General features: G+C 37.5%; 1 protein-coding gene across 1 annotated transcript; it reads left to right on the forward strand.

Annotated features, from left to right (window-relative positions):
- Nucleotides 1–200: 200 nt before the first annotated feature.
- scn4aa (sodium channel, voltage-gated, type IV, alpha, a) lies at nucleotides 201–23,232 on the forward strand. The gene is made up of 27 exons (XM_032575108.1): nucleotides 201–523; nucleotides 6,438–6,741; nucleotides 7,034–7,152; nucleotides 7,273–7,362; nucleotides 7,443–7,571; nucleotides 8,695–8,786; nucleotides 8,896–9,141; nucleotides 9,228–9,291; nucleotides 9,465–9,606; nucleotides 9,716–9,913; nucleotides 10,605–10,775; nucleotides 10,882–11,011; nucleotides 11,658–11,896; nucleotides 11,976–12,149; nucleotides 12,984–13,340; nucleotides 15,439–15,930; nucleotides 16,175–16,216; nucleotides 16,318–16,438; nucleotides 16,548–16,702; nucleotides 16,780–16,953; nucleotides 17,082–17,204; nucleotides 17,484–17,765; nucleotides 17,874–17,927; nucleotides 18,450–18,587; nucleotides 18,709–18,813; nucleotides 19,216–19,486; nucleotides 19,577–23,232. The coding sequence occupies exons 2-27, from the start codon at nucleotides 6,487–6,489 to the stop codon at nucleotides 20,848–20,850; spliced, it is 5,637 nt and encodes a 1,878-aa protein (XP_032430999.1). The 5' UTR covers nucleotides 201–523; nucleotides 6,438–6,486; the 3' UTR covers nucleotides 20,851–23,232.
- Nucleotides 23,233–23,434: the final 202 nt, after the last annotated feature.

Genomic DNA, 23,434 nt, shown 5'->3' on the forward strand with positions numbered 1-23,434 from the left:
TTTATTTATTTAGTTAGTTAGTTAGTCCAATTAAATGTTGGGGACGTATTGGCTGTAAGTCCTAGTTAATCACGGTTATTGGGGAATAATCGCTTTAACCGTGTGCAAAAAATTAACATTGATGAATTTCACTTTGTGAATTAAGGTCTACTTATGTGCACCTGCAGGCTGCGAAGGCAGCAGAGGGTATCATGCGCATCATCAGAAGTAGCCATTCATTCAGGTGTACGGAGCCGCTCTGCAAGACCTCTGCGTTCCTCCTTTGAACTGAGTTTGCGGCCGTTCTGGGAAACATGTTCCTGAGCGACCAGCTGTGTGGGAACGGGACGTTGTCAAAGGTCTGATCTGACCCCACCTGGAGCAGCTCCTCCGGTTTCACTGCGGGAATCCTGAGTGCGTCAGAACAGCTGGCCCGTAACCCGCCACGGCTGCCACAGGCGGGGGAAATAACGTTCAAAAGCGGCTTAAGGAGATACTTTTATGATACACAGGGATTGAGGATTTGGTGGAATATTTGTGCAAGGTAAAACACTCAACACTCATGCTGGTATAGTACATGAACTCGCTGGTTGTCAGGCTGCAGATTTACGGTCCTTGACTTGGAAATTCAGTTGAATTTTGGGAAATCTGGTCACATATTACCAAGTTTAATTTTCTCTGAAGAAAACAGAATGGTGAGGGGGGTCATTTTTTTGTTCTAATTATGGTTGGGCTGCTATTTTTACTCCATTAAGTCACGGTTTTCTACAAATTTTATAATATTTTGCTGTCTGAAAGAGTTTATTTAGAAGCAGAGCACTATAAGGACATTGTGTCTTTCACTTTTAATTTTAATAAGCTGAGCAAAACAAAAATCTGTCTCGTTTCTGTGAGTATGAGTGCTTTTATTCCAACACCTGCAACGTTTAGTCTAACAGGAATATTTAAAGGAGTGCTTTTATGTGCATGTTGTCAGTGAAGAAGATCATAATTTTATTGCACAATATTGTAGAAAAAAGGTTGTTATGCTCAGGTTTTTGTCGTCACCTGGCAGGTGAATGATCAGCTTCCCTTAAACACAATGTTGGAAGACTTTGAAATCTTCTGTGCCCCTCCCCCCAACCCTTTAATACCTTATCCCACAGAGGCAAAGTGTTATTTTTAGCCTGTGTCTTCATGGCAAATTGGCAATATCCCTTGATGCCGTGGGTGCTCATAAGTAACCATTTCTCTGCCGTTAGTCCATGTTACCCATACCAGTGATGTTGGAGCCTGGAGGCAACCTGCCTCCAGGCACACAGTTAGAGCAGATCTTTGGACATGGTGGAGATTTAGAGGCTGGGGTTCATTTTTGATCCTGTCAACAGAGAACCTGAAACTCTTGTATTACAGGATGGGCTCATGGAGGCCCAGCGGTAGGGCTGATACAAATTTCACCCCAGATGGAGAACATCTTTAGGCTTTTGATGTGCATTGATTCCTGAGATTTGACTTAAATATTTAGCTTAGTTTTTTTTTTTCTGCTTTTCCTAAGCACTTATTCCAGGTATTGTATGTAAATGTGCACATTTCCGTTGTCTTCTTCTGCCTGGGAGTGTTTGTTCATCTTGCATCACATGTACTTGGACTCAGAACGTGTTGGTTTTGAGTTTCTTTCACCAAGTGAGCCCATGTGACTACTTGGCTGGGACTCCGTATTTAAAAGGTGAAGTAAGGTTAAGCATAACTGCAACTCTCTCCTAATAAATAAACCTATTTCTTTACATATATAGTTACATACTCAAATCTGACTACTATTACTTAGACACAAGCAGCTTGCTTTTGGTTTTCTGTGTTTTTTGGAACTAATAGCTCCCCACGGTCCCTCATGAGATGGAAGGGATATTCTCCATATCACTTCCAAATCTCAAATGTCTGTCCAGTCAGTACAAAGGCCAAATGGGTCAGTTTGAGACAGGAGAAATTGTGTATAGGGATTTTATATCTAAAATAAAAGTATTTGTAGAGCAAACATTTGGACTACAAACACAAAGGTTCTTGTGTTAGAAAACCAGCAGTTACGCTAAAGCTTGTCAGAGTAGAGACTGAGACTGTAACTGGTAGCAAATAGAGAACAGTACTTGAAGAAAACCTTTTAGAGGCTACAGAAGACTTGAGACTGGAATGAAGGTTCATCTTACAACAACTCTAATCAGACAGACAGAGCCACAATTGAATGGTTTAAGTTAAGGATATTTATATGTTAGAATGGCCCAGTCAAAGCTTGGATCTACAGTCAGTTGGGAATCTTTGGCAAGACTTTGGAATCAGTGTTCACAGGTACTCTAAGCTTGAGCTATTTTGTATATGAATGTGTGAATGAGCAAATGTGCAAAGATGGCACAGACATACTTAAAAAGACTAAAAGATGTCACTGGATTGAAATGAAATGTAAACCTACGAAAAATATTTTGTGTTTGTGTTACCACAAACACAAAATACAGTGTTTGTGGTAATAATGTGAAAAAAAATGTGGGTATGTTGTTTCCTCAATGCCCAAATCTATCAGTTAACTAACATCATTTAGACAGTGTTTCTACAAATTCTTGCTTGGATTTGTAAATGTCCAAAGATCTGCAATAGAGTCACACAAGATGTTCTTTGGATGTTAGCCGTAAGTCAGGTAAGCCCACTCTAACACCCAGAAACCCTTATCTCACCCCTACAAACCAACACTGGCTTGTGATAAAAGCCAAAAAGCTAGTTGGGCTTGTTTCCGGAGGCGAATATTGGCATTCACATTCCATGGTTGGCTAGTGTGACAGAGAAGTGTCTACATTACCCCGTCTATATCCTCAGCCAGAATGTCACAGGTCATATTGGTCTTTGCTAACGTGCAAAATGATACATATGTATTACTACCAGGGAAGGTTTCTGAAGTCACGTTTTTTTCCCCTCCATAGTCCTTGGAGGGAAAAAAGGACTATTCTGGAAAAATTGCTGGAAAAATGGTTTCTCAATTTTCCAGCAATTCCTAATTTGGTTTACAGACATGTAAAGTGACAAAAAGTACACCAGCAGAGCCAGGCAAAGGATGGGTGACCATCTGCATGAACCAGTTCAGAGGTTGCAGGTATTTTCCACAAAAAGAAAAATAATGCATAAACCAATCGTGCAGGGAGTAAAGACTGAAGAGAGACAAAAGAATGGTTATGTCAAGTTATACCAAAGTAAATTAACACAAGTATATCTTAAATTATAAACAAGTAGTACCCCAATGCAATATTTTTAAAACAGAATTATTGCATATTTACAGTTTAGATAGATATGGACATTATCATGGAAAAACAATTAATATGTTTTGAACCTTTTCCCCTTTTGCCACAGAGAGTACAATAAAATAATTCTGCAAAATTGAGATTTTTTTCCTATTTATGTAAGAAAATCTGAAATATGTCCCATGCATATGAATATCGATTTTGCCCACCTGTAGACTAAAATATTTGACAATATTTTTTAAGTTTTGTGATGGATTTTCAGTTAAATGTTGGATTTTGTTCTGGATTTCGAATGCTCTATCCAAATGCACATTAATGGTTCACTGACGCTGCCAAAAGGAGATTCTTAATCCCAGTGTTGTCATGATGTGTTTTTTGTGAGGGACCCAAAAAGCAGCAGGCAGGCTAGAGTTGTCGAATGTAGTTGAAGATTTAAATATAAAAGTGAAGAACAAAAAACTATTATAAAAACCACAAGGAAAACACAAACCATAAATCCGGGGAAAGTAGACAACTGGGAACAGACGGGGAAAAAAAACATACGTAGACAAAAGACCTAGCCTGATGAACAAACAGATTGCAGGTGTGAGGGGAGAACAGGAGGCAAATTGAGGGGAGGAAGAGAAAAAGTGGCACAAGGGGTGAGGGAGAGTACACTGGGGATTAGGAAATAAATCTAACATTAGACTACAGAAACATAATTAAACTAGAGTAGAGTAGAGTTTTGGCAGAAATAGCAATTAGATTGGATCAGATTTCTTTTGTAACTAAAACAGATTATGCAAAAATAGACTTTGCTTCAAAGATTTTTGAGTGGCTGGTACAGATTATGAAGAAAACATTCATTTTCATCCCCTGTACAGGACAAGGCAACGGTCTAATGATAGGACTTTTTTTTTTTTTGACATTGGCAGGCTTTCAGTTTTGAGATCTTTAAAAGTGGACATTTGATGGCTTCAGCAGTTACATCTTGATGTAATGTAATCAGGAAATGTTCCCCATAAGGCCAATGAGAAACACATCTACTTTCATGGTGTGTATTTTAAGGTTGGCTCACTGTTGGGAGAAGTGGGGCCCACAGCTCCCAGAATGGGAGTTTTGAAAAGCAGTGATGTGAAGGGCCCAGGAAAGGAATAAAAATGCACAGGTAGCAAGGTGGTTTTGGACATCCTAATCTCTGTTGTAACTGATTATTTCAGGCTACAAAAAAAGAGGGGAACTCTAGGGCCAGGGTCAGGTGTGTGCTGGGTAAGAGAGGCAGCTTTCAGTAGGGATCGGGTTAAAATAATTTTTCTGCTTGAAAGATAGCCTTTAGTGTCACCTGTGAGGGTTGAGACAGAGGCACAGAGGCTTGGTGTGTTCAGGTTCCCGTGTAAACTAGAAGAAAGCAGAGAAGAGTCAGTAAGCTAAGCTGGCATGCTGTCCTGTTTATCAGAGGGATGTGAGACGCAGAGCGAGGGAGGAATGAGCAGACTCATCGGGCTTCTGAAACACGATGCTCCGTCCTGATTGCCTGGAGCAGCTGTGCAGCCACCGTATCTCTGCGAGCGTGTGCGTCTCTGCACAGGATGCATGATTCTGTGTTCAAGTGGCACGATTCAAAGAAATGTTTCAATGCATTCATGTCTGCACTCAGCCGAACATGGGTTTGTCTTATCATTTTTGACTGATTTTTGTAAAGTGTGTAATTAGTTTGTTTGCACACTTTTTGTGATCTATGCCTTGTCTATAATGTATTTTCCGGGAGACTTGATCTGATTTTATATGTTGAATAGGTAAGTGTGTTTTTAAAAGCTGTTATAAGAAAACAAGATTTAACCACATGCAGCATTTGGAATACTCTAAAGCAATTAGTGTGACTTTCTCTTAACATTTTTTGACAGGTTATGATTAAATCTCCAGTTAGTCCTTCATTTTACTCCTAGCCATCGGACTGAACAGTGCACACAAAGGGGTATTTGTTCTATTTGTTGAATAGAAATGTTGACACAATTGCAACACCCTTCACAATAATTGGGACCTCTAATAAAGATTCATAGATAGGCCTTTTAAGAAATTGTTGCTATGGCAACTTAGTGGCCTTTGTTTTTTATGCCACACTGAAATGTTTTAAATCTTTGAGAAAAGTTAAATGTTGAGCAAAGACAATTTGTTAAAATGCAGAAAGCCTAATCATTGAATCAACTTAAGAACAGAAAAAAGCTTCACAAAGTTATCCATTTTCACTAGCAACACTCAAAACAAAACACATATCTTGATTATCCCCAAGACTTATAAGAAAATATTCGGTGGACTGGTGAGACAAAGTTGAACATTTTGGACAGCGAGCATCCTGTTACATCTGACAGAGACTTTCAGATAAAGAAAAACAGACTGTCAAACATGATCGTGGTAGTGTGCCAGAATGTGACTGATTTGCTGTTTCACGATCTGGATGACTTGCTGTAATTGATGGATCCATTAGTGCTGCTCTCTAGAATATCTTGATGCAGAGTGTCTGACCATTGTTTTGTGAGGGTCAAAAAATGTTTGTAATAATATTCATGCTTAGATGACTAGTTATATTCCTTATGAAAATCAACACACATCTTTTTTTCCTGTGTGGTGTATCCCAGAGCCAAGGCATAGATTACTAATAATTAGACACCGAGTTATGACATTTTGGTAGTAACAAAAAAAACAAAAACTTTTCTTTGCATATATATATATATATATATATATATATATATATTTATATATATATATATATATATATATATATATATATATATATGCAGTATATATATAACTGAATTAATGGTGTTAAACAAGTTTTTTTGGGGGGGAATAATGACAGTGATTTTGCTGTTACCAGAGAAGATGCATTTACTTTCAGGTTTTTCATACACCTTCAACATTGGTTTCAATACGTATGGCTGGTGATGTGTGCATGACAGCATGTAACATTCATACTGATCAAATTTCCTGATTTATAAATGTTTTAAACCAGTTATGCCAAGCATATTGGATGAATACATCTTCATGTTTTCTTCTTCATTTTTTTAAAAACAGCAATAATATAATGTCACATTATTTTGGTGAAGGATGATCACACAAGCATACAATTTCAATCTGGGTTTAACTGAAGAACATTGGCTAAATGCTTTTTGAGACACATCGGAAAGGGATGCATTTTGTTCTTACTTTCTATTTTTCATTCAGCTCAATCTAGGGAGTACCCGGTGTGGTTATCTCCCTTCGCGATGCAAAGATGGCGAACCTGCTCCCTCCCCCAGGCATTGCGGTCTTCCGCCCGTTTACCCAGGAATCACTGGCGGAAATCAAGAGGCTTGCGGAGGAAAGGAAGAAATCAGCAGAAGCAGAAGGCCATGGCGAGGGAGAACCAGTGGGGCCACACCCTGATCTGGAAGCTGGAAAGAGCCTACCCCTAATATATGGAGACCCTCCTCCAGAGTTGCTCAACACGCCGCTGGAGGACCTGGACCCCTTCTACAAAGCCCAGAATGTCAGTCTGAATCCATCTGAGCAGAGCCACAGAACAATTGTCCACATGTAGTGCTTAGGTTCAACTTTGTCACTACATCACGGGACGTTAAAATGTGACAGCATGTATTACTCATCCTACATGTCTGCAATGACAACTGCATCCTTCATCCAACATTTAAGTTCTCTTTGTATGCATAAACTGCCAATTTTTTTCTTTTTTTATAATAGTTATCGTTTGTCATTACTAAAGATTTGCTGCAATGTTGCTTAGACGGGAATTAGTTTTCAGAGTACATTTCTTTGTTTTTCAGACATTTGTCGTGGTCAGCAAAGGGAACACGATTTACAGGTTCAACGCTGAGCCGGCTTGTTACATTCTCAGCCCCTTTAGTGTGATCAGGAGAGGATCCATCAAAATTCTCATACATTCATATCCTTTTGTCTATGTAACATCCACATTTTTATTTTATTTTATTTTTTTACTCAATTTGATGAATAAAAGCAAAAGATTTGTATGCATCTTAAGCATCTTTCCTTAATCCTGACTTAAATTATTTAGCATGTTCATCATGATTACCATTCTGTCGAATTGTGTGTTCATGACGATGAGCAACCCACCAGCATGGAGTAAAACTGTGGAGTAAGTGGTTTTATTTTACTGTTTTTTGGTCATTTTGGTGCCGGGGCTTTTTCTCGTTTATGACAGATTGTCTTTTTCAGATATGTTTTTACAGGAATTTATACCTTTGAGGCTACAGTCAAAGTGTTATCAAGAGGTTTCTGTATTGGTTCTTTTACATTCCTTCGAGATCCATGGAACTGGCTGGATTTCATGGTGATCAGCATGGCGTAAGTATCTGAAAGTAGTTTTATTCTTGGAGTCTTCTCTAGTGATCTTAAGTAGAAGTATTTATGGCTTTCTGAAGCCTTTTTATTTCCTGTTCTTGTGCCGGACCATAACAACCTACTGTGTAGTGTATGAATACCAAAATAAGAAAAATGGAGTAAAATGTCATCCATTAAACAATATTTGTTTTTGAGAGGAAAGCATGTGCAATGGCAGTTTATGTCAGGAACATGCACTCGTGCATATTCCTTTTGTTTTTGCTTTTTATTTTATTAAATGAGAAGAGAGTCTGTTCTCTACTAGAAGATTCTGATGTCAACCCATCCATTGGTGATCTTATGCTCACTTGGACTAAGCAGCAGGTTAAGAAAAGAACATGCACACCTCTGCTCTGAATAACTCTAGAAAGAAGGAAGAAAGATGTTATAGTGGTCTAGTCAAATTTCAGACTTAAATCCAATTCATATAGAACACTGGAATCGTTAACAGGCTGATTGTGCTTGAAAACCCTTCAATATGGCTGAATTCAAATAAGTCTGCAAAGAAGACATATTGATGTACAAAACTCAATGACCATTCATGCAAATGCATGGCGGAAGTCGTAGTAATCAAGGGTGCCATAATCTGTTATTTGGTTAAAAGGAAAGTACTTTTTAGGAATTGCAGAGTTGGTATAGCTAGGTTTTTTGTCTGTATATATAAAATCATAATTTGACAACTGTTTTTTATATTTACTCGAGTCACCTTTGTCTGATGAAAAATCCCATTACTCCATGATTATACACAAGGGCTTGAAAAGCTGCCTACTTTTGGATGGAGTGATGGAGAAAATCTGGAGAACATTATCCACAGACCATATTAGAGATTATAAGCTCTGATGCTTTCAAAAGAAAATCGAATGAAATGAGAAATGTCTTAAAGTTTTTAAACAGTTTAATCAGTGCATGCTTTGTGACTTACTGTCATTTTTAAACCAATCACACCAAAATGTCTACTGTATCAATTTCTGTTGTATTTCACAGACTTCTTATAGTAGCGATATTGTAACAAAAGCATGACTAGATGTTATGCTTTTTTGTAATTTTATTTGGGTGTTTAATTTTTATTCTTTTCATTCTTTCCTAGCTACATTACTGAGTTTGTTGACCTTGGCAATGTGTCAGCTCTCAGGACATTTCGTGTACTTCGAGCCCTGAAAACAATTACCGTAATTCCTGGTAACCGCCTTCATTTTGAACTTGTCTGTAAATGTTCTTTATGTAACAACAAAGGCTTATTTTCAGTTGCTTTATTCTAGTTGGTTAATGTCCAGTGACTGTTTCATAGGCCTGAAGACCATAGTGGGGGCTTTGATCCAGTCGGTGAAGAAAATGGGGGACGTCATGGTCCTGACCGTTTTTGCCCTTGCAGTCTTTGCACTCGTTGGCCTCCAGCTTTTCATGGGAAACCTGCGTCACAAATGTGTGCAATGGCCCATTCTGATGAATGACGTTTTCAACACTACCATGGCTGTAAATGAGTCTATGTACTCCAACAGTTCTTTTGATTTTACTGAATATATTGAAAATCCAGGTATGTTTCCAGTTTTGCTTTAGTCATTATTTCATGGCAACATTTCTTCACAGGAGAGTTAATATCATTACCTTCTTTGCTTACAGAAAATCAGTATTTTACAGAAGGCAGCAAAGATGCTCTGATTTGTGGCAACAGCTCTGATGCTGGGTATGTTTTACCAAAAATCATTCCTAATGTAATTTAGCTGCTTGCTGTTTGTTTAGAAAATTACAGCATATTTTGTAGAATAAACTTAATCTTTGATTAAAGTGATTTAAAGACAGATGTGCTTCAAGAAAGGTGCCAATAGTTGTTAGTTAACTTTTTCCCCCTGCTGATAGAAAGTGCCCAGAAGGATACACATGTATGAAGGCTGGAAGGAACCCTAACTTTGGCTACACCAGTTATGACTCTTTTGGATGGGCCTTCCTTGCTCTGTTCAGGCTCATGACACAGGACTTCTGGGAGAATCTTTTCCAGCTGGTTGGAACTTAATTTCTTCTGTGTTTCTTTGTGATTTGTCTGTTTCGGTGATTACATTTATAGTGAGAAAATTGTCCTAAGTTCTTGCAGCTTCTTTTCTCTTATAAAGACTCTGCGAGCAGCTGGGAGGACATACATGCTGTTCTTCGTGGTGGTCATCTTCCTGGGCTCCTTCTACCTCATCAACCTCATCCTAGCTGTGGTAGCCATGGCTTATTATGAACAGAATCAAGCAACTCAACTGGAGGCCATCGAAAAAGAGGAAGAATTCCAGCGGCTTTTAGAACAACTAAAAAATCAAGAGCAGGTAATTACAGCAAGTCATATTCATCCATAAATTATAAACTCTTAGTTAAAAAGACTTTTCTTATGAAATTGAAAGTAGATCAATACAATTACATGTCTTTTTCCCAGTAAACTGTTTCTAAATTTCTTTTGGACACTTTATTTGATCTCATTCAAGATTTCAAACATGGCGTAATTCTTTTGATTAATGAGACAAACGTCACAAGATGATTAATAATAATAATAATTGATAATAATGATAATAGTTCATTTAAAGTCTTCCAGCTTGGTTTTTTTCAACTTGCAAAGACAGGCAGGCAAAATAAACACTTTTACCTTAAAATTTTAATTTAAAAACCTAGAAAAAAAGCTAAGATCCACTGGTAACCCATCTTAATAAATACTTCACAAGAGAACCACAGGGAAATGTTGGTGTGAGCAACAAGTTGACATAGAAGTATAAGGCAAGGATATAATGTTAAACTTAGGAAATGGATTAGATAGAACACAGAGAACAAAGGAGCCAAATACAAACAGCAAAATAAAGCAAAACACAAAACCAAAGTCCAAAACCTCATGACAAGAAAAATACTGACTGGTCTTTGTTTTAATTCTGTCTTCACACAAGCATAGTTCTTTTTATTATGAATAGGATGGATACCCATATTTAAACAGCATATTTTCAGTCAACATTGCAGTGTTTTAATTGGCAGGCACAATTTCATGGAAGCCAAGCCACCGTGACCAGTAAGAAGTCTGTGAGTCAACACACATTATCTGAGACGGAAGATAATGGACATGGTCTCAAACAGGGTGAGGCTGTGAATGACTGCAATGGAAGAGTTGTTCCTCGCTTGATGATTCGAGCACCCACTATGCAGGAGGTTGGTTGCTCTTACATTTACCCCATAAAAGGAGAAGACATATTGTGGTCTGTGAAAATATTGTTTATTTCACATCATTCAAAAAATTTCTAAACGTATCCCATAGTCTGCTGTAGATTATGAAGTCAAAGAGAAGTCACTGGGCTCGATGCACAGCACACTTCATCTGGAAGAACCTGGCTTGAAAAAGAGATCTGCTAGTGCTGCGACAGTGCTGTCTGCAGTTGCCATGGAAGGTACAGTGCCACTAACAACTGCCACACACAATTCCTAAATATAATATTTAATTTCTGTCAATAATTTGAGTGAGATTAGTCACAGACTTTGTTGTAAGTCTGTGGGAGTATTTGAAGTTCCTTTCTAACCTTGGAGCTGACCCACAAAATAACAGTCCCAGACATTTGGAATCATAACCAATGCTGACTGAAACATATTAACAATCAAGTCTACTAACAAGGATTTAATGACTATTAAAACAGCCTTAAAAGTTTCACAATTTTATCCATTACAACTACTGTTTTTATCTCTGTAACAATTACATTTAACTTGACATCCTAAGATCTCTACACTCACCTTAGTAGTAACCAGATACAATTAGTGACCAGTATTTTATTTAAAGAGAACATTACCATTCTCTTTGGCTTCCCGCGGTGAGGCTAATCATGCTGAATCCCTTGCAAATCCCTGTCAACATTTGATGTCGTGCCCTTGTGGTGTTAAGCTTGGACTATTTTAGCCTAGTAAACAAAGTGAAACAGCAATGACATGAACATATCTGTCACACAAAGGATGTTGCAACAAACATGCAACGATTAGCATTATAACCATGTTAAAGATTGTTGAAGTACAATATGTCTTCTTCTCTTGTTTGTTTTTGTCTAGAGTTGGAGGAGGCTCAGAGACCCTGTCCACCTTGCTGGTACAAATTTGCCGACATGTTTTTGAAGTGGGATTGCTGCCCCACCTGGATTGTTTTTAAAAAGTGGATGCACTTTGTGGTCATGGATCCCTTTGTTGACCTCGCTATTACCATATGCATTGTGCTCAACACCCTTTTTATGGCAATGGAGCACTACCCCATGACCCCAGAGTTTGACAACATGCTCTCAGTAGGAAATCTGGTATGTATTTACTACATTCAATCTAGCAGGGAAATGTGCCAAGATCTCAGACCTTTTGAGTTTTATTTGTGCTTTCTAGGTTTTCACTGGGATCTTTGCAGCTGAAATGTTTTTCAAGCTTATCGCCATGGATCCCTATTACTATTTCCAAGTTGGATGGAACATTTTCGACAGCATTATTGTAACTCTCAGCCTGGTGGAGTTGGGTCTGGCAAATGTCCAGGGTCTATCAGTCCTAAGGTCATTCCGTTTGGTAAGAAACAATGTTGATCAAAAATTATTGCTATGTTTTTTTCAAGTAAAGTTGTGTTGAATACTTTCATTAGTACTGAAAATCACATCTAGTGCTAATCAATCATTGTCTATTTGCTGCTGATTGAGTAAAAACCAGACAGCCAAAAAATAAGAGCCTTGAGACAAACAATTGGTGGTTTTTAGCAACATGCTATTTCTTGATGAACTGTTATTAAGAATCCGTTGCAGTCTCAGATGTTGAGAGAAAATGTATGAAATTAGTCTAATTTGGACTTTCATAACCTATTTAAATCCAAGAAGGGAAAACTAGAAGCAAAAAAGAGTTAAGCCAACGGTTTCAGAACCAACAGGTCAATCTGACAGCTTGTAATGTTAGACCAAATCAGCCCTCAGATGGTGAAAGGCATCTTAATTTTGGTCAACATCTCTGCTGTTCACTCTTTTGGAACCAGATTAGTTTCAACTCGTTTCACAAAACCTAAGGGAACATGTTTATGCTGAGGAGAGAAGAGGATATCTGTACAATAGATAAAGGAAAAGTAGTTGGTAAGAGAGAGAAAATAATTATGACTGACTTAGTTCATCCTTTAGAAGCTAGCGGCGTTGTTTTAATTGAATGGGCCATATTTGGCTTAACGTTATTTTAAATCAACGCTGATAACGTTTCTCTTATTGTTCAAACTGAGATGTCGCTGACTGCTGTTTACTATGGATACAATGTTAACTGCTCATAACTATTCAGCACGCCTCAAATTAAAAACAATTACTTGCCTGAAAGTTCCTCTGTTTTTCTTCATGGCATGTCTTTATCTCTCTTTTGTGATGGTGATAGCTTCGTGTCTTCAAACTGGCAAAGTCTTGGCCCACACTCAACATGCTCATTAAGATTATTGGTAACTCAGTGGGAGCTTTGGGGAACCTGACCTTGGTGCTGGCCATCATCGTCTTCATTTTCGCTGTAGTGGGCATGCAACTCTTTGGAAAGAACTACAAGGACTGCGTATGCAAGATCTCCTCAGACTGTGAGCTACCACGGTGGCACATGAATGACTTCTTCCATTCCTTCCTCATCGTTTTCCGCATTCTGTGTGGCGAGTGGATCGAGACGATGTGGGACTGCATGGAGGTGGCTGGACCTGCGATGTGCTTAATCGTCTTCATGATGGTCATGGTCATTGGAAATCTAGTGGTGAGTTTAAAGGTCCTTGATTCTAATTCTAATTCTGTTTTAAGTTTAAAATATTCAGATTTGCAAGTGGAATAATTACTTTTTATGCTGCAGTGATGGGGAATTTGAACAAAATATCAATCAGATATTTTACAAGATTTTAAGTGTGTTTCACCCTTCAATTTGACTTTTTCATTGGATAAGACAATGGTTAATCAAATTATTTAATCCATTTCCTAATAAAGTTATCTAATTGATTGGTGTCAGGATCAAGATTTTGTGAACAGCTTGTCTTTATGGTGTATAGTTAACCCCTCAGCCAGCCAGGACACACACACAGTTTGTACACAAAAATCCTTATTTGATAAAATAGTTCTTAAGTTGCATATTTTAACATATTGAAAGTATGTAAGCTAACAGCCAGTCAAACTCAAATTTAATTCATGTAAAAAAAGATGTTCTTTGTAATTCATTGAGAGGTATTGTTAATGTTGACAGCATAAAAATACTAGCCATGACCTTTTATATTTGCATTAGGGAACAAGGCCCGATGGAGGATCACTGACAGACATTATTTCAGGATCATATTTAATTGCAAGAGCCAAAACGGTTTCCTGTCAGGTTATTCATAGAAATAAAAGGGAAATGACTCATCATTAAGTCCTAACTGAAATATTGTGTGAACTACGTCGCGCTAAATGTAGTTTGCTTATATCCTACAATCTCGTAAAGCTGGTGATTTAATACAAAATGCAAATTGAAATTAAGGCAAATAATGTTGGTAAATACAGGTTTTCTATGTGGATCAAATCACATGAAACCAGCAAACAGAAGTTTTGATTCTACACGTGCTTAGATCTGATTCTAGTAAGCTAGCTACTGTTTCGGGAAGAAACACAGACAGCTGAGCAAGCAAAGCTCAGGTAGCAAAGAGACTTACCGGGTGCACAGTGAAAGTCATTTGATAGGAGAGTTGATAGTAACTGATGCAGAGATAAATTATGCTCCCCCATGAGCAGGAAAAAGAGTTAAGTTGATGTCTTTAAAAGAGTCAAATTAGTGGATCAGATTGAAATAAACATGAATGATTTCATAATATTCCTGTAGTATTTCTTACAAGCTTGTGGAATTCTTACTTCTTACTCATTGGTCACTTTATTACACCCTGCTATTGCTGGCTTTGACTACCCTTGGGTCTTCAGAACCGCCTTATTTTCTTTGCATTGACTCAACAACAACTTGATGCAAGCTTGCATCAAGTTGAGATGATGCAACGTGGCATCATCTCATTTGAGATGATGCAACGTGGTGCATTATCCTGCTGGAAGTAGCAATCAGAAGATGTGTACAGTCTATGATGTTTCAACAATGCTGAAAGTGGGCCCAAAAACAAGTCCCTCACACCAACGCTACACCATCAGCAGCGTTAAGAGATGGTATTCCTCATATGTCGCTTGTAACAAATGGTTATTTGAATTTCTGTTGCATTCCTGGCATCTGGAACAAGTCGGCCCATTCATATCTGACATTTGAAATACTCAGACAACCCGTCTGGCACAATTAAACCACGCCGTGGCCAAAGTCACACCTCCCTTTTTTTCCCCCTTGAAGTTGTTGCCATGAGGTCATCTGATTATTGTGTTTGTATCTAAAACAGTGTGTGGTGAGTTTGAAAATCAATTTGTGCTTCACTTGTATGTCCTTCTAATCATAGCCTGTTCTTTTCTACTCCTTTATTGTTGGTTCTGCCTTTGTGTAGCTCTGTTTATCCGCTAGCTGTCTTTACTGATTCACAGCTCTTGTTCCAGAATGAGAGTGATCAACTAGTCGATGTAACCATGATAACCCGCCAAACCTGGCAAACGGGAAGTGAGAAATTGATCACTAGACTTAAGAATCTAAATATAGCTGCATCTGCAATAGCAGGCTGTCAACATAATGTTTATTAATGTGACATGTTTCCTATTTGCTTCAGTCCCTTCAAAGGGACTTGCATAGAAGCAGGGACTATAAAAACTAATTAATTAGCTCCAAATCGTATTCATTTTCATGCTTTTCACATCTGTAAAATATTTAAAGTATAATTTAAAGCATTACCTCCGTCAATCTTTTTACTCAGGTATTGAACCTCTTCTTGGCGTTGCTGCTCAGCTCATTCAGCGGAGACAACCTATCAGCAGGGGATGACGATGGAGACATGAACAATCTGCAGATTGCTATTGGGAGAATCACACGAGGCATCGATTGGTTAAAAGCATTTCTCATACAGCGAATCCAGCAAATACTTGGTAAAAAGCCCAAAGAGCCGGATAAGGACATGGTGGACGATGGAAAGCCTAAAACCGAGGAAATGGAAATGAATCATTTGGACGCCTGTCTGACTCTTAAAGTAGCAGAGGGGATTTCAGATGGACCGGTGCAAAGCCAACCCTCTGGATTCACGGTGGATGGAGAGCTCAATCTGAAAGTCCCAATCGCTGAAGGAGAATCAGATTATGATAATCTGAGTGATAATGTTGATGATGATGATGATGATGGTGAGCAGGATGATGAAGAAGAAGATAATGAACTTCCAGAGAGTGCACTGCGGAGAGATGATGAACAAAACACGGTAAAAAAAAAAAAGTGAAGATCACAAGAAATTAGCTAAGTAGATATCTACCTAATACTTGTTAGGTAACTCAATAAGCTGGCTAGCAAGCTTGATTTAGAGAAAAATAAACTGGTGGCCTGCCATCAGTCCACCAGCATTGGATATTGTGCTGGTGATGCAATTACAAACACATTACAGTCTCACTAACTGATAAATTACCCCTTACACAAGCATAAAACTATTTTTTTTTTAACTTTTCCAGAAAAACCTTGAAGATGAAAGTAGTATCCCAGAGAAAGTAAAAGTGAGTAAGTCTTTTTGAGTAGCACTTTTCACTGGTGTTTTCAGCAGAAGCCCAAAGCCAATACTAATTTTATGGTTATATTTCATTTTATAACAAATGAGTATGATGACGGGGATTCTTCAGTATGCAGCACAGCTGATTATCAGCCTCCTGAGCCTGAACCAGAAAAGAAGGAAGAAGAGGAACCGGAACCTGAAGAACCAGAGGCCTGCTTCACTGATGGTATTAACAAAAACTCAGAAAATATATTTAAAATGATCCCTCACTGTTATGCATTACCTTAAAAGTGCCAAAGTGTATTATTCCAAGGGCGCCTTCTCTTTTTTCGCAGACTGTGTGACCAAATGGCCATGTTTGACAGTGGATACCACCAGTGGCAAAGGCAAAAAATGGTGGAATCTTAGAAAAACTTGCTTCACCATAGTGGAACACGACTGGTTTGAAACCTTCATCATTTTCATGATCCTCCTTAGCAGTGGGGCTCTGGTGAGGCCAGTCATTACTCCAACTAATTCAGAATTGTTTCTTAAACATTTGACTTTTTTTTCCTATTTCCTTTGCAGGCCTTTGAAGATATATACATAGAAAGGCGACGAACCATCAAAATAATTCTTGAGTTTGCAGACAAGATTTTCACCTACATTTTTGTCATTGAGATGCTCCTGAAATGGGTTGCATATGGTTTCAAGACCTACTTCACCAACGCTTGGTGTTGGTTGGACTTTTTCATTGTGGATGTAAGTGTAGCTGTGAAGTTCCAAGGCTGGCCTGCACAATATGCAACAGAAAAGACAGATTGACATGTCTTACATTAGCAAAAGTCTATGCTAACCCCTGAATAGGAAATTTTGTTATTTTCTGGCAGGTTTCCTTGATTAGCTTAGTTGCAAATTGGATGGGCTATTCTGACCTCGGTCCTATAAAGTCGTTGAGAACCCTCAGAGCACTGAGGCCTCTTCGAGCGCTATCAAGATTTGAAGGCATGAGGGTAGGTACATTTCCTTTGAACAGTACTATTTTAGTTATTTGCATGTCTAAAAATAACTTTATATTGACTGCACTGATTGGCTGCCCCTTTTCGCTTGTTGATTCCATACTTACAACATGGCTGTCTGCTATTGTAGAAGTAAGTAATTTTAAGTCAGTTTGAAACAATTTAAAATATTTTTTTTCTTGATCTTATCAACAAAACATGTTTTTTGGGGTTTTTTTGTCTTAACAATCTATATTTTTAGATAATTGAAACAGGGTTCTTTCTTTTGGGCAGGTGGTGGTGAATGCTCTTGTTGGAGCGATTCCCTCCATCTTCAATGTCCTGCTGGTGTGTCTGATTTTCTGGCTCATCTTCAGCATCATGGGAGTCAATTTGTTTGCGGGGAAGTTCTACCGTTGCATCAACACCACCACAGAGGAGCTATTCCCCATGACTGAGGTCAACAATCGAACCGAGTGCTTGGCACTTGAAGAAGCCACACAGGAGGCTCGCTGGATTAACGTCAAAATCAACTATGACAATGTTGGGACAGGCTACCTCTCTCTGCTTCAAGTGGTGAGGATTCCTTTTATTGTATGCTGAGATATTTAGTTTATTTATTTATTTATTTATTGTCTTTTTCTTTGGATGCCAATATTTTGAGAATATTCTTAATGATTACAGGCAACTTTTAAAGGTTGGATGGACATAATGTATGCTGCCGTGGACTCAAGAGAGGTATTCATCTCCTTTTCTTTTGTTTACATGGGAAGTGCACCTCAGATTTGATGTTTTTCAGTTGCTTCCAGTGTAAACTTTTGAAAATGGCACCTTCAAATATGATTAAAAGTATCCATAAGTAGAGGGATAAAATGTTTGTTTAACCCTGAACATTTTGCCCCTTAATTTTGGTTTTCAGAAGAGGGCCAAAAAAATCTTCATTTGATAATATATTATAGACTTTAGTGGGAATAGTAGCTCATAGAATACTAGATTATGTGCAGTCTTATGTAAAATAAATTATTTTTGAAAAATCTATCAATTTTAATCACTCTGTCCTTGTTTAAATTAATAGGATTAACTGGCTGATTCAAATAATTCCTCCTTTAGTTGTATTTTCAATGAATATGAGAGTAGACTGAGATTTATTTTAGAGATGGATGGCAATTTAATAAGGCATTACTATGAGACTAAATGGAAGGATTTACTTTTAAAAAATGTTTGTGTTTCAGGCCAATATTTTCTGTTTTTTCAATTTAGGTTGAGGAGCAACCATCCTATGAAATCAATCTTTACATGTACATATATTTTGTGATCTTCATCATCTTTGGTTCCTTCTTCACCCTAAACCTCTTCATCGGTGTCATTATTGACAATTTCAACCAACAAAAGAAAAAGATAAGTACTTTCAAGAAAACAGTTTGTAAAAATAAAAATTTATATTATGGTTTTCTTGAGAAAAAAACCAATTTGGCACTTTAAGCAACCAAATAATTCTTATCTTGTCTTATGTGTGCACTTTGGAGACCAAGACATTTTTATGACTGATGAACAGAAAAAATACTATGAGGCCATGAAGAAACTCGGTTCCAAGAAGCCACAAAAGCCAATTCCACGACCAACGGTAAGTTACTAATTTTGCAGTTTATGAAAATCATGGACCCTTAACAAACATAAGAGGATTCCACCCGTTTTTAATGGTCAGCAGGAAACAACTGTTGAAATAAATTCTAATACATTTATCAAAAAAGGGCTTTTTTTCTGTAGGGATATGCAAGACCCTAATAGGTCCAGTAGGTGTCACTGTGTTATAATAGGAAACAGCAGCTCGCAGGACGATGCATTCTTAAAATCTCATTTCCTGAGTAAAAAGTGATTTCAAAAACCGCTATTAGAGATTATTAAAAGCTTAGCTTGAAGATTGCCTGAGTTTAATTTATGACAGAGGAGCTTAGTATACAAAGAACAACATTTTCATTACATGGTTTGGAAAAGTTCACTGACCTTCTCCGTATCTCTCTGACAGAATCCGGTCCAGGGCATTGTGTTCGATTTCATCAGCCAGCAGTTTTTTGACATCTTCATTATGGTTCTAATCTGCCTCAATATGGTGACCATGATGGTGGAAACAGATGACCAAAGCCCAGAAAAAGAGGATTTTCTCTTTAAATTAAACGTGGCCTTCATTGTTGTCTTCTCTGGAGAGTGTGTATTGAAGCTCTTTGCGTTGCGGCAGTACTTCTTCACCAATGGATGGAATGTTTTTGATTTCATTGTGGTCATCTTGTCAATAGCTGGTGGGTACAATGTCTTACAATTGTTTTACTAAAAAAAAAAAAAAAAAACTTGTACTAGTATATTACATATTTGTTTTTTTCTGATTTCAGGTACAATGCTCTCAGACATAATTGAGAAGTATTTTGTATCCCCAACTCTCTTCAGAGTGATCAGACTAGCCAGGATTGGCAGGATTCTGCGCCTCATTAAAGGAGCGAAGGGTATTCGGACACTTCTCTTTGCCCTAATGATGTCCCTTCCTGCCCTGTTCAACATTGGTCTCCTGCTTTTCCTGATTATGTTCATCTTTTCCATATTTGGCATGTCAAATTTTGCCTATGTCAAGAAAGAAGCTGGAATTGATGACATTTTTAACTTTGAGACCTTTGGTGGCAGCATTATCTGCTTGTTTCAGATTACAACCTCTGCTGGTTGGGATGGGCTTCTACTTCCAATGCTGAACAGGGAACCTCCAGACTGTGACCCTGAATTTGAGAATCCAGGCACAGATGTAAAGGGTAACTGTGGAAACCCGGGGATGGGTATGATGTTCTTCTGCAGCTACATTATTGTTTCGTTCTTAGTGGTGGTCAACATGTACATTGCCATCATCCTGGAGAACTTCAATGTGGCTCAAGAAGAGAGCGGTGATGCACTTTGCGAGGAAGACTTTGAGATGTTCAACGAAACTTGGGAGAAGTTTGACTTGGATGGAACAATGTTTATTGAGTACAGTCGACTTTCAGATTTTTGTGACACTTTGCAGGAGCCTCTCAGGGTCGCCAAACCCAATCGGCTTTGTCTGATTGGAATGGATCTGCCTCTAGTTATTGGGGATAGGATCCACTGCTTAGATGTTTTGATGGCTGTTACACAGATGGTACTGGGAGACACAGTGGAGATGGCAGCAATGCGGGATAGCATTGAGGCTAAGTTCATTCTTAGCAACCCCACAAAAGACTCCTTTGCACCAATTACCACAACGGTACGCCACAAGGAAGAGCAACAAGCTGCTGTGGTCCTTCAACGAGCTTATCGTAATCATCTTCTGAAGCGCTGCGTACGCCATGCTGCTTTCATGCACAGATTGAAAAGAATTGGTAGAAATTACAACAATGATGATTCACCTGAAAAAGAGGGGCTGCTTGCACGAAGACTAGGAGTTCTCTATGGAAGTAATATAGACCTTGCTGATGAAATGGAGCTTGAGGCTTTAGAAACTCTGACAAGCCAAGAACCTTTTAATACAGACTGTCTTCAGGAGCCTCCTGTGCAGAATATGATTGTGGTTCCTGCTGAAATAACCAGTGAGGAGTTATTGCATTCTGCCCCTTACCAACATCCCTTAACCTTACAGGCAAATCTGAGAGAGCCGCTTGTATGACAAACTGATGACGTAGGTGTTTCCCCCTATTTTATATCAATGAACAAAGCAACAATATTGACACAAATGTTCACAAATTTCCCACTTTATAAATACTTATAACAGCTTAGACCTTCCTGCTACCTACCACTTAAATACTGGTTCCGGTTTATTAAAGACTTATTCAGGTTAAAAACACAACTGAAGTTACTTGTGACAATAATCAATGAAGGAAAAAATAAAGTCATTCAAAATTAAGTTCTGAACTTCTAAAGGAAATCAACAAGTTTATTAAATGTATCTTTACCTTTAGACTTCAAATATTTTTAGTTATCTCTGTATCTCTGTGACACCAGTCTGGACCATAAATCTCACATTTAATTATACTAAATAATTTTAAATCTTAAAAAGCTGTTGTCTAAATGACCAGGATTGTACACCAAGGTATGGTCTCAATTGTTTTCCATATCAAATTTAACTCTAAGATTGTTAAAATTATGCTTTCACAGAAAGTTTAAAACTGCCGTCATGAATGGATGAAATGATTCAATCGTTATTAAGGCTGTTTTGCTTTTCTTTATGTCCCTCTTTAGCTATCTTCTTTGCAATACTTGCATACCCAGAAATAGTTAGGTCCCCTAAATCTTAATGTTTATTCCCACCACTTTCAACTTTTAGAAACCTTAGACTTTCTAAGTTTCTATTCAGCAACTATTAAGGTTCATACTCTTGCCTTAAAACAACACAAGACAACTTCAGTGTGAGAACTGCTAATGTCCAATAGTTGACAGATCCATATTTTTCCTGCTTAGAATAAAGGGGATTATTGCATTGTTTCAGATTGGAAGTTTTAATTTTACAAGCTTCTGGTCATCAAAATCTGCAAGAAAAAATCTCAAATTCTTTTGTATATTTGTAAATTAGTATGTAAGAAAAAAAGATATGCACTATTTAAATTCTTTACATGTTGAACTTATTACAGTTGTCTTAAACTAAAAAGAAAAATGTTTTCTTAAATTCTTCAGACATATGCATCTGTCTTATAAAATGCTGTATTGCTTTTGTTTGATCTGTCCTTATCCAAAAAGCAATTGAACTTATGGCAGGATAAAGGTTTAGAAACTGTCTGTAATTGTGATGCTAGCTATGTTTACACAGTGTTTAAACTGCTATTCATTTAAACCCATTCAGTGTTTATGAGCAATACTTTTATGAAGATACTTTAGTATCTGTTGTACATTTGTAAATACCCTCAGCTGCAGACTTTGTCTATAAAACTTGATATTTTTAGAGTTATGAAACCTTTTATGCAAAACATGCAGTCAATGTTTGGCTTAGTCAAATTTTGACTCTAAAATTAAAAGAATACATTGGTTAAAAATTACAGCCACAGAGAAATATAGGTGAATATTAGAAACACTAAAATTAAGATCTGAGCAAAGGTCTTCAGCTTCCCTTTATTGGTTCTTTGTTTTTTCTTCAAATAAAAAGGACAAACTTTCTTATAATTTTTGAAAAAGTGATCTCAATAAATAGTTTTCCAGACCTTTTTGCCATACTAAGCCCAAATCTAAAATTGTATGTACTTATCTGTGTCTTTAAAGGATCTGTCCTCATGTCTGTCCTAATGTGAAAATGTCACTTGTGTAAGTCTTAACTGAGTTTCAAATGTCTTACTGCAAACATTTGTCTCTGTGCAGAAATCTTAGGCACTGTGAGTAAAGTACTGCTGTAAATAATTTTTATTCAACACATAAAATACAAAAAAAAATCAATTGTAACCAAAAAAAAAAACAAAAAAACAGTAAAAGGTGTTTTTAAATGTAGACATATTACAAAATGTCCCAAAGTATTGTAAACGTGGCTATTTCTCTAGTTGTCTGTTGTGCCTAAGACGTTCTCCAGTGTTGTGTAAACATGACTAAACTATGCACTTTCAGAGTTTATAACTTTTGTTGCTACAGTACACCACACAAATCCCCACATGTTCTTATTTTTATTTTATGTATTTATTTATTTATTTTGTTTAAGTATTTAGCTTGTTTAACATTAAGGCTTGGTAGAAAATCAGAATAAGCAAAGGGTATAGTTTTTCCTTTGAGGGGCCTTCTGTGATACGCTATCTGCAACATTTAAGCTTTGAAATGTGACCCCAAGCTTTGCTCTTTGAAGCTGAGACTCTGCTGCAGCTTGACCCCGTAGTCTTCCGTGATGATTTGGTGTCATTCACTGTGGCCTCTGTTTACATTTCTACCGAGAGATAAAAAACAATCTCATGGTAAATTTTACAGCTACACCCAAAATCAATCAGTGCGTTTACTAATTTCTTTTCTTTCTTCTTCTGTATATTTTTATTTTCTTATTGTAAAAAGTGTTAGAATAAAAAGTTTATTTTAAGTTAAACCAGGCTGTGGGCTCGTGTTGTCAGGACTATTTTAAGTTTTTTGTGAGAAATCAATCCGATACTTTGCTGCCCTCTAGTGGTTGTAAGCTTGACAACTTGAATAGATATTTAGGCTGTATACGCATTACACATATGAGGAAAAACTCTTGAAAAATATATATGAACTCAAGATAAATTAAAGTTAATCCGATAATTTCATAT

The sequence above is a fragment of the Xiphophorus hellerii genome, chromosome 10 (assembly GCF_003331165.1).
Source record: "Xiphophorus hellerii strain 12219 chromosome 10, Xiphophorus_hellerii-4.1, whole genome shotgun sequence".
Lineage (NCBI taxonomy): Eukaryota > Metazoa > Chordata > Actinopteri > Cyprinodontiformes > Poeciliidae > Xiphophorus > Xiphophorus hellerii.

Coding starts and splice junctions, on each gene's coding strand:
- scn4aa (XM_032575108.1), top strand. CDS start 6,487: ATGGCGAACCTGCTCCCTCCCCCAGGCATTGCGGTCTTCCGCCCGTTT. Junction 9,142..9,227: donor TGAATATATTGAAAATCCAG/GTATGTTTCCAG, acceptor CTTTGCTTACAG/AAAATCAGTATTTTACAGAA. Junction 16,217..16,317: donor GTATCCCAGAGAAAGTAAAA/GTGAGTAAGTCT, acceptor ATAACAAATGAG/TATGATGACGGGGATTCTTC.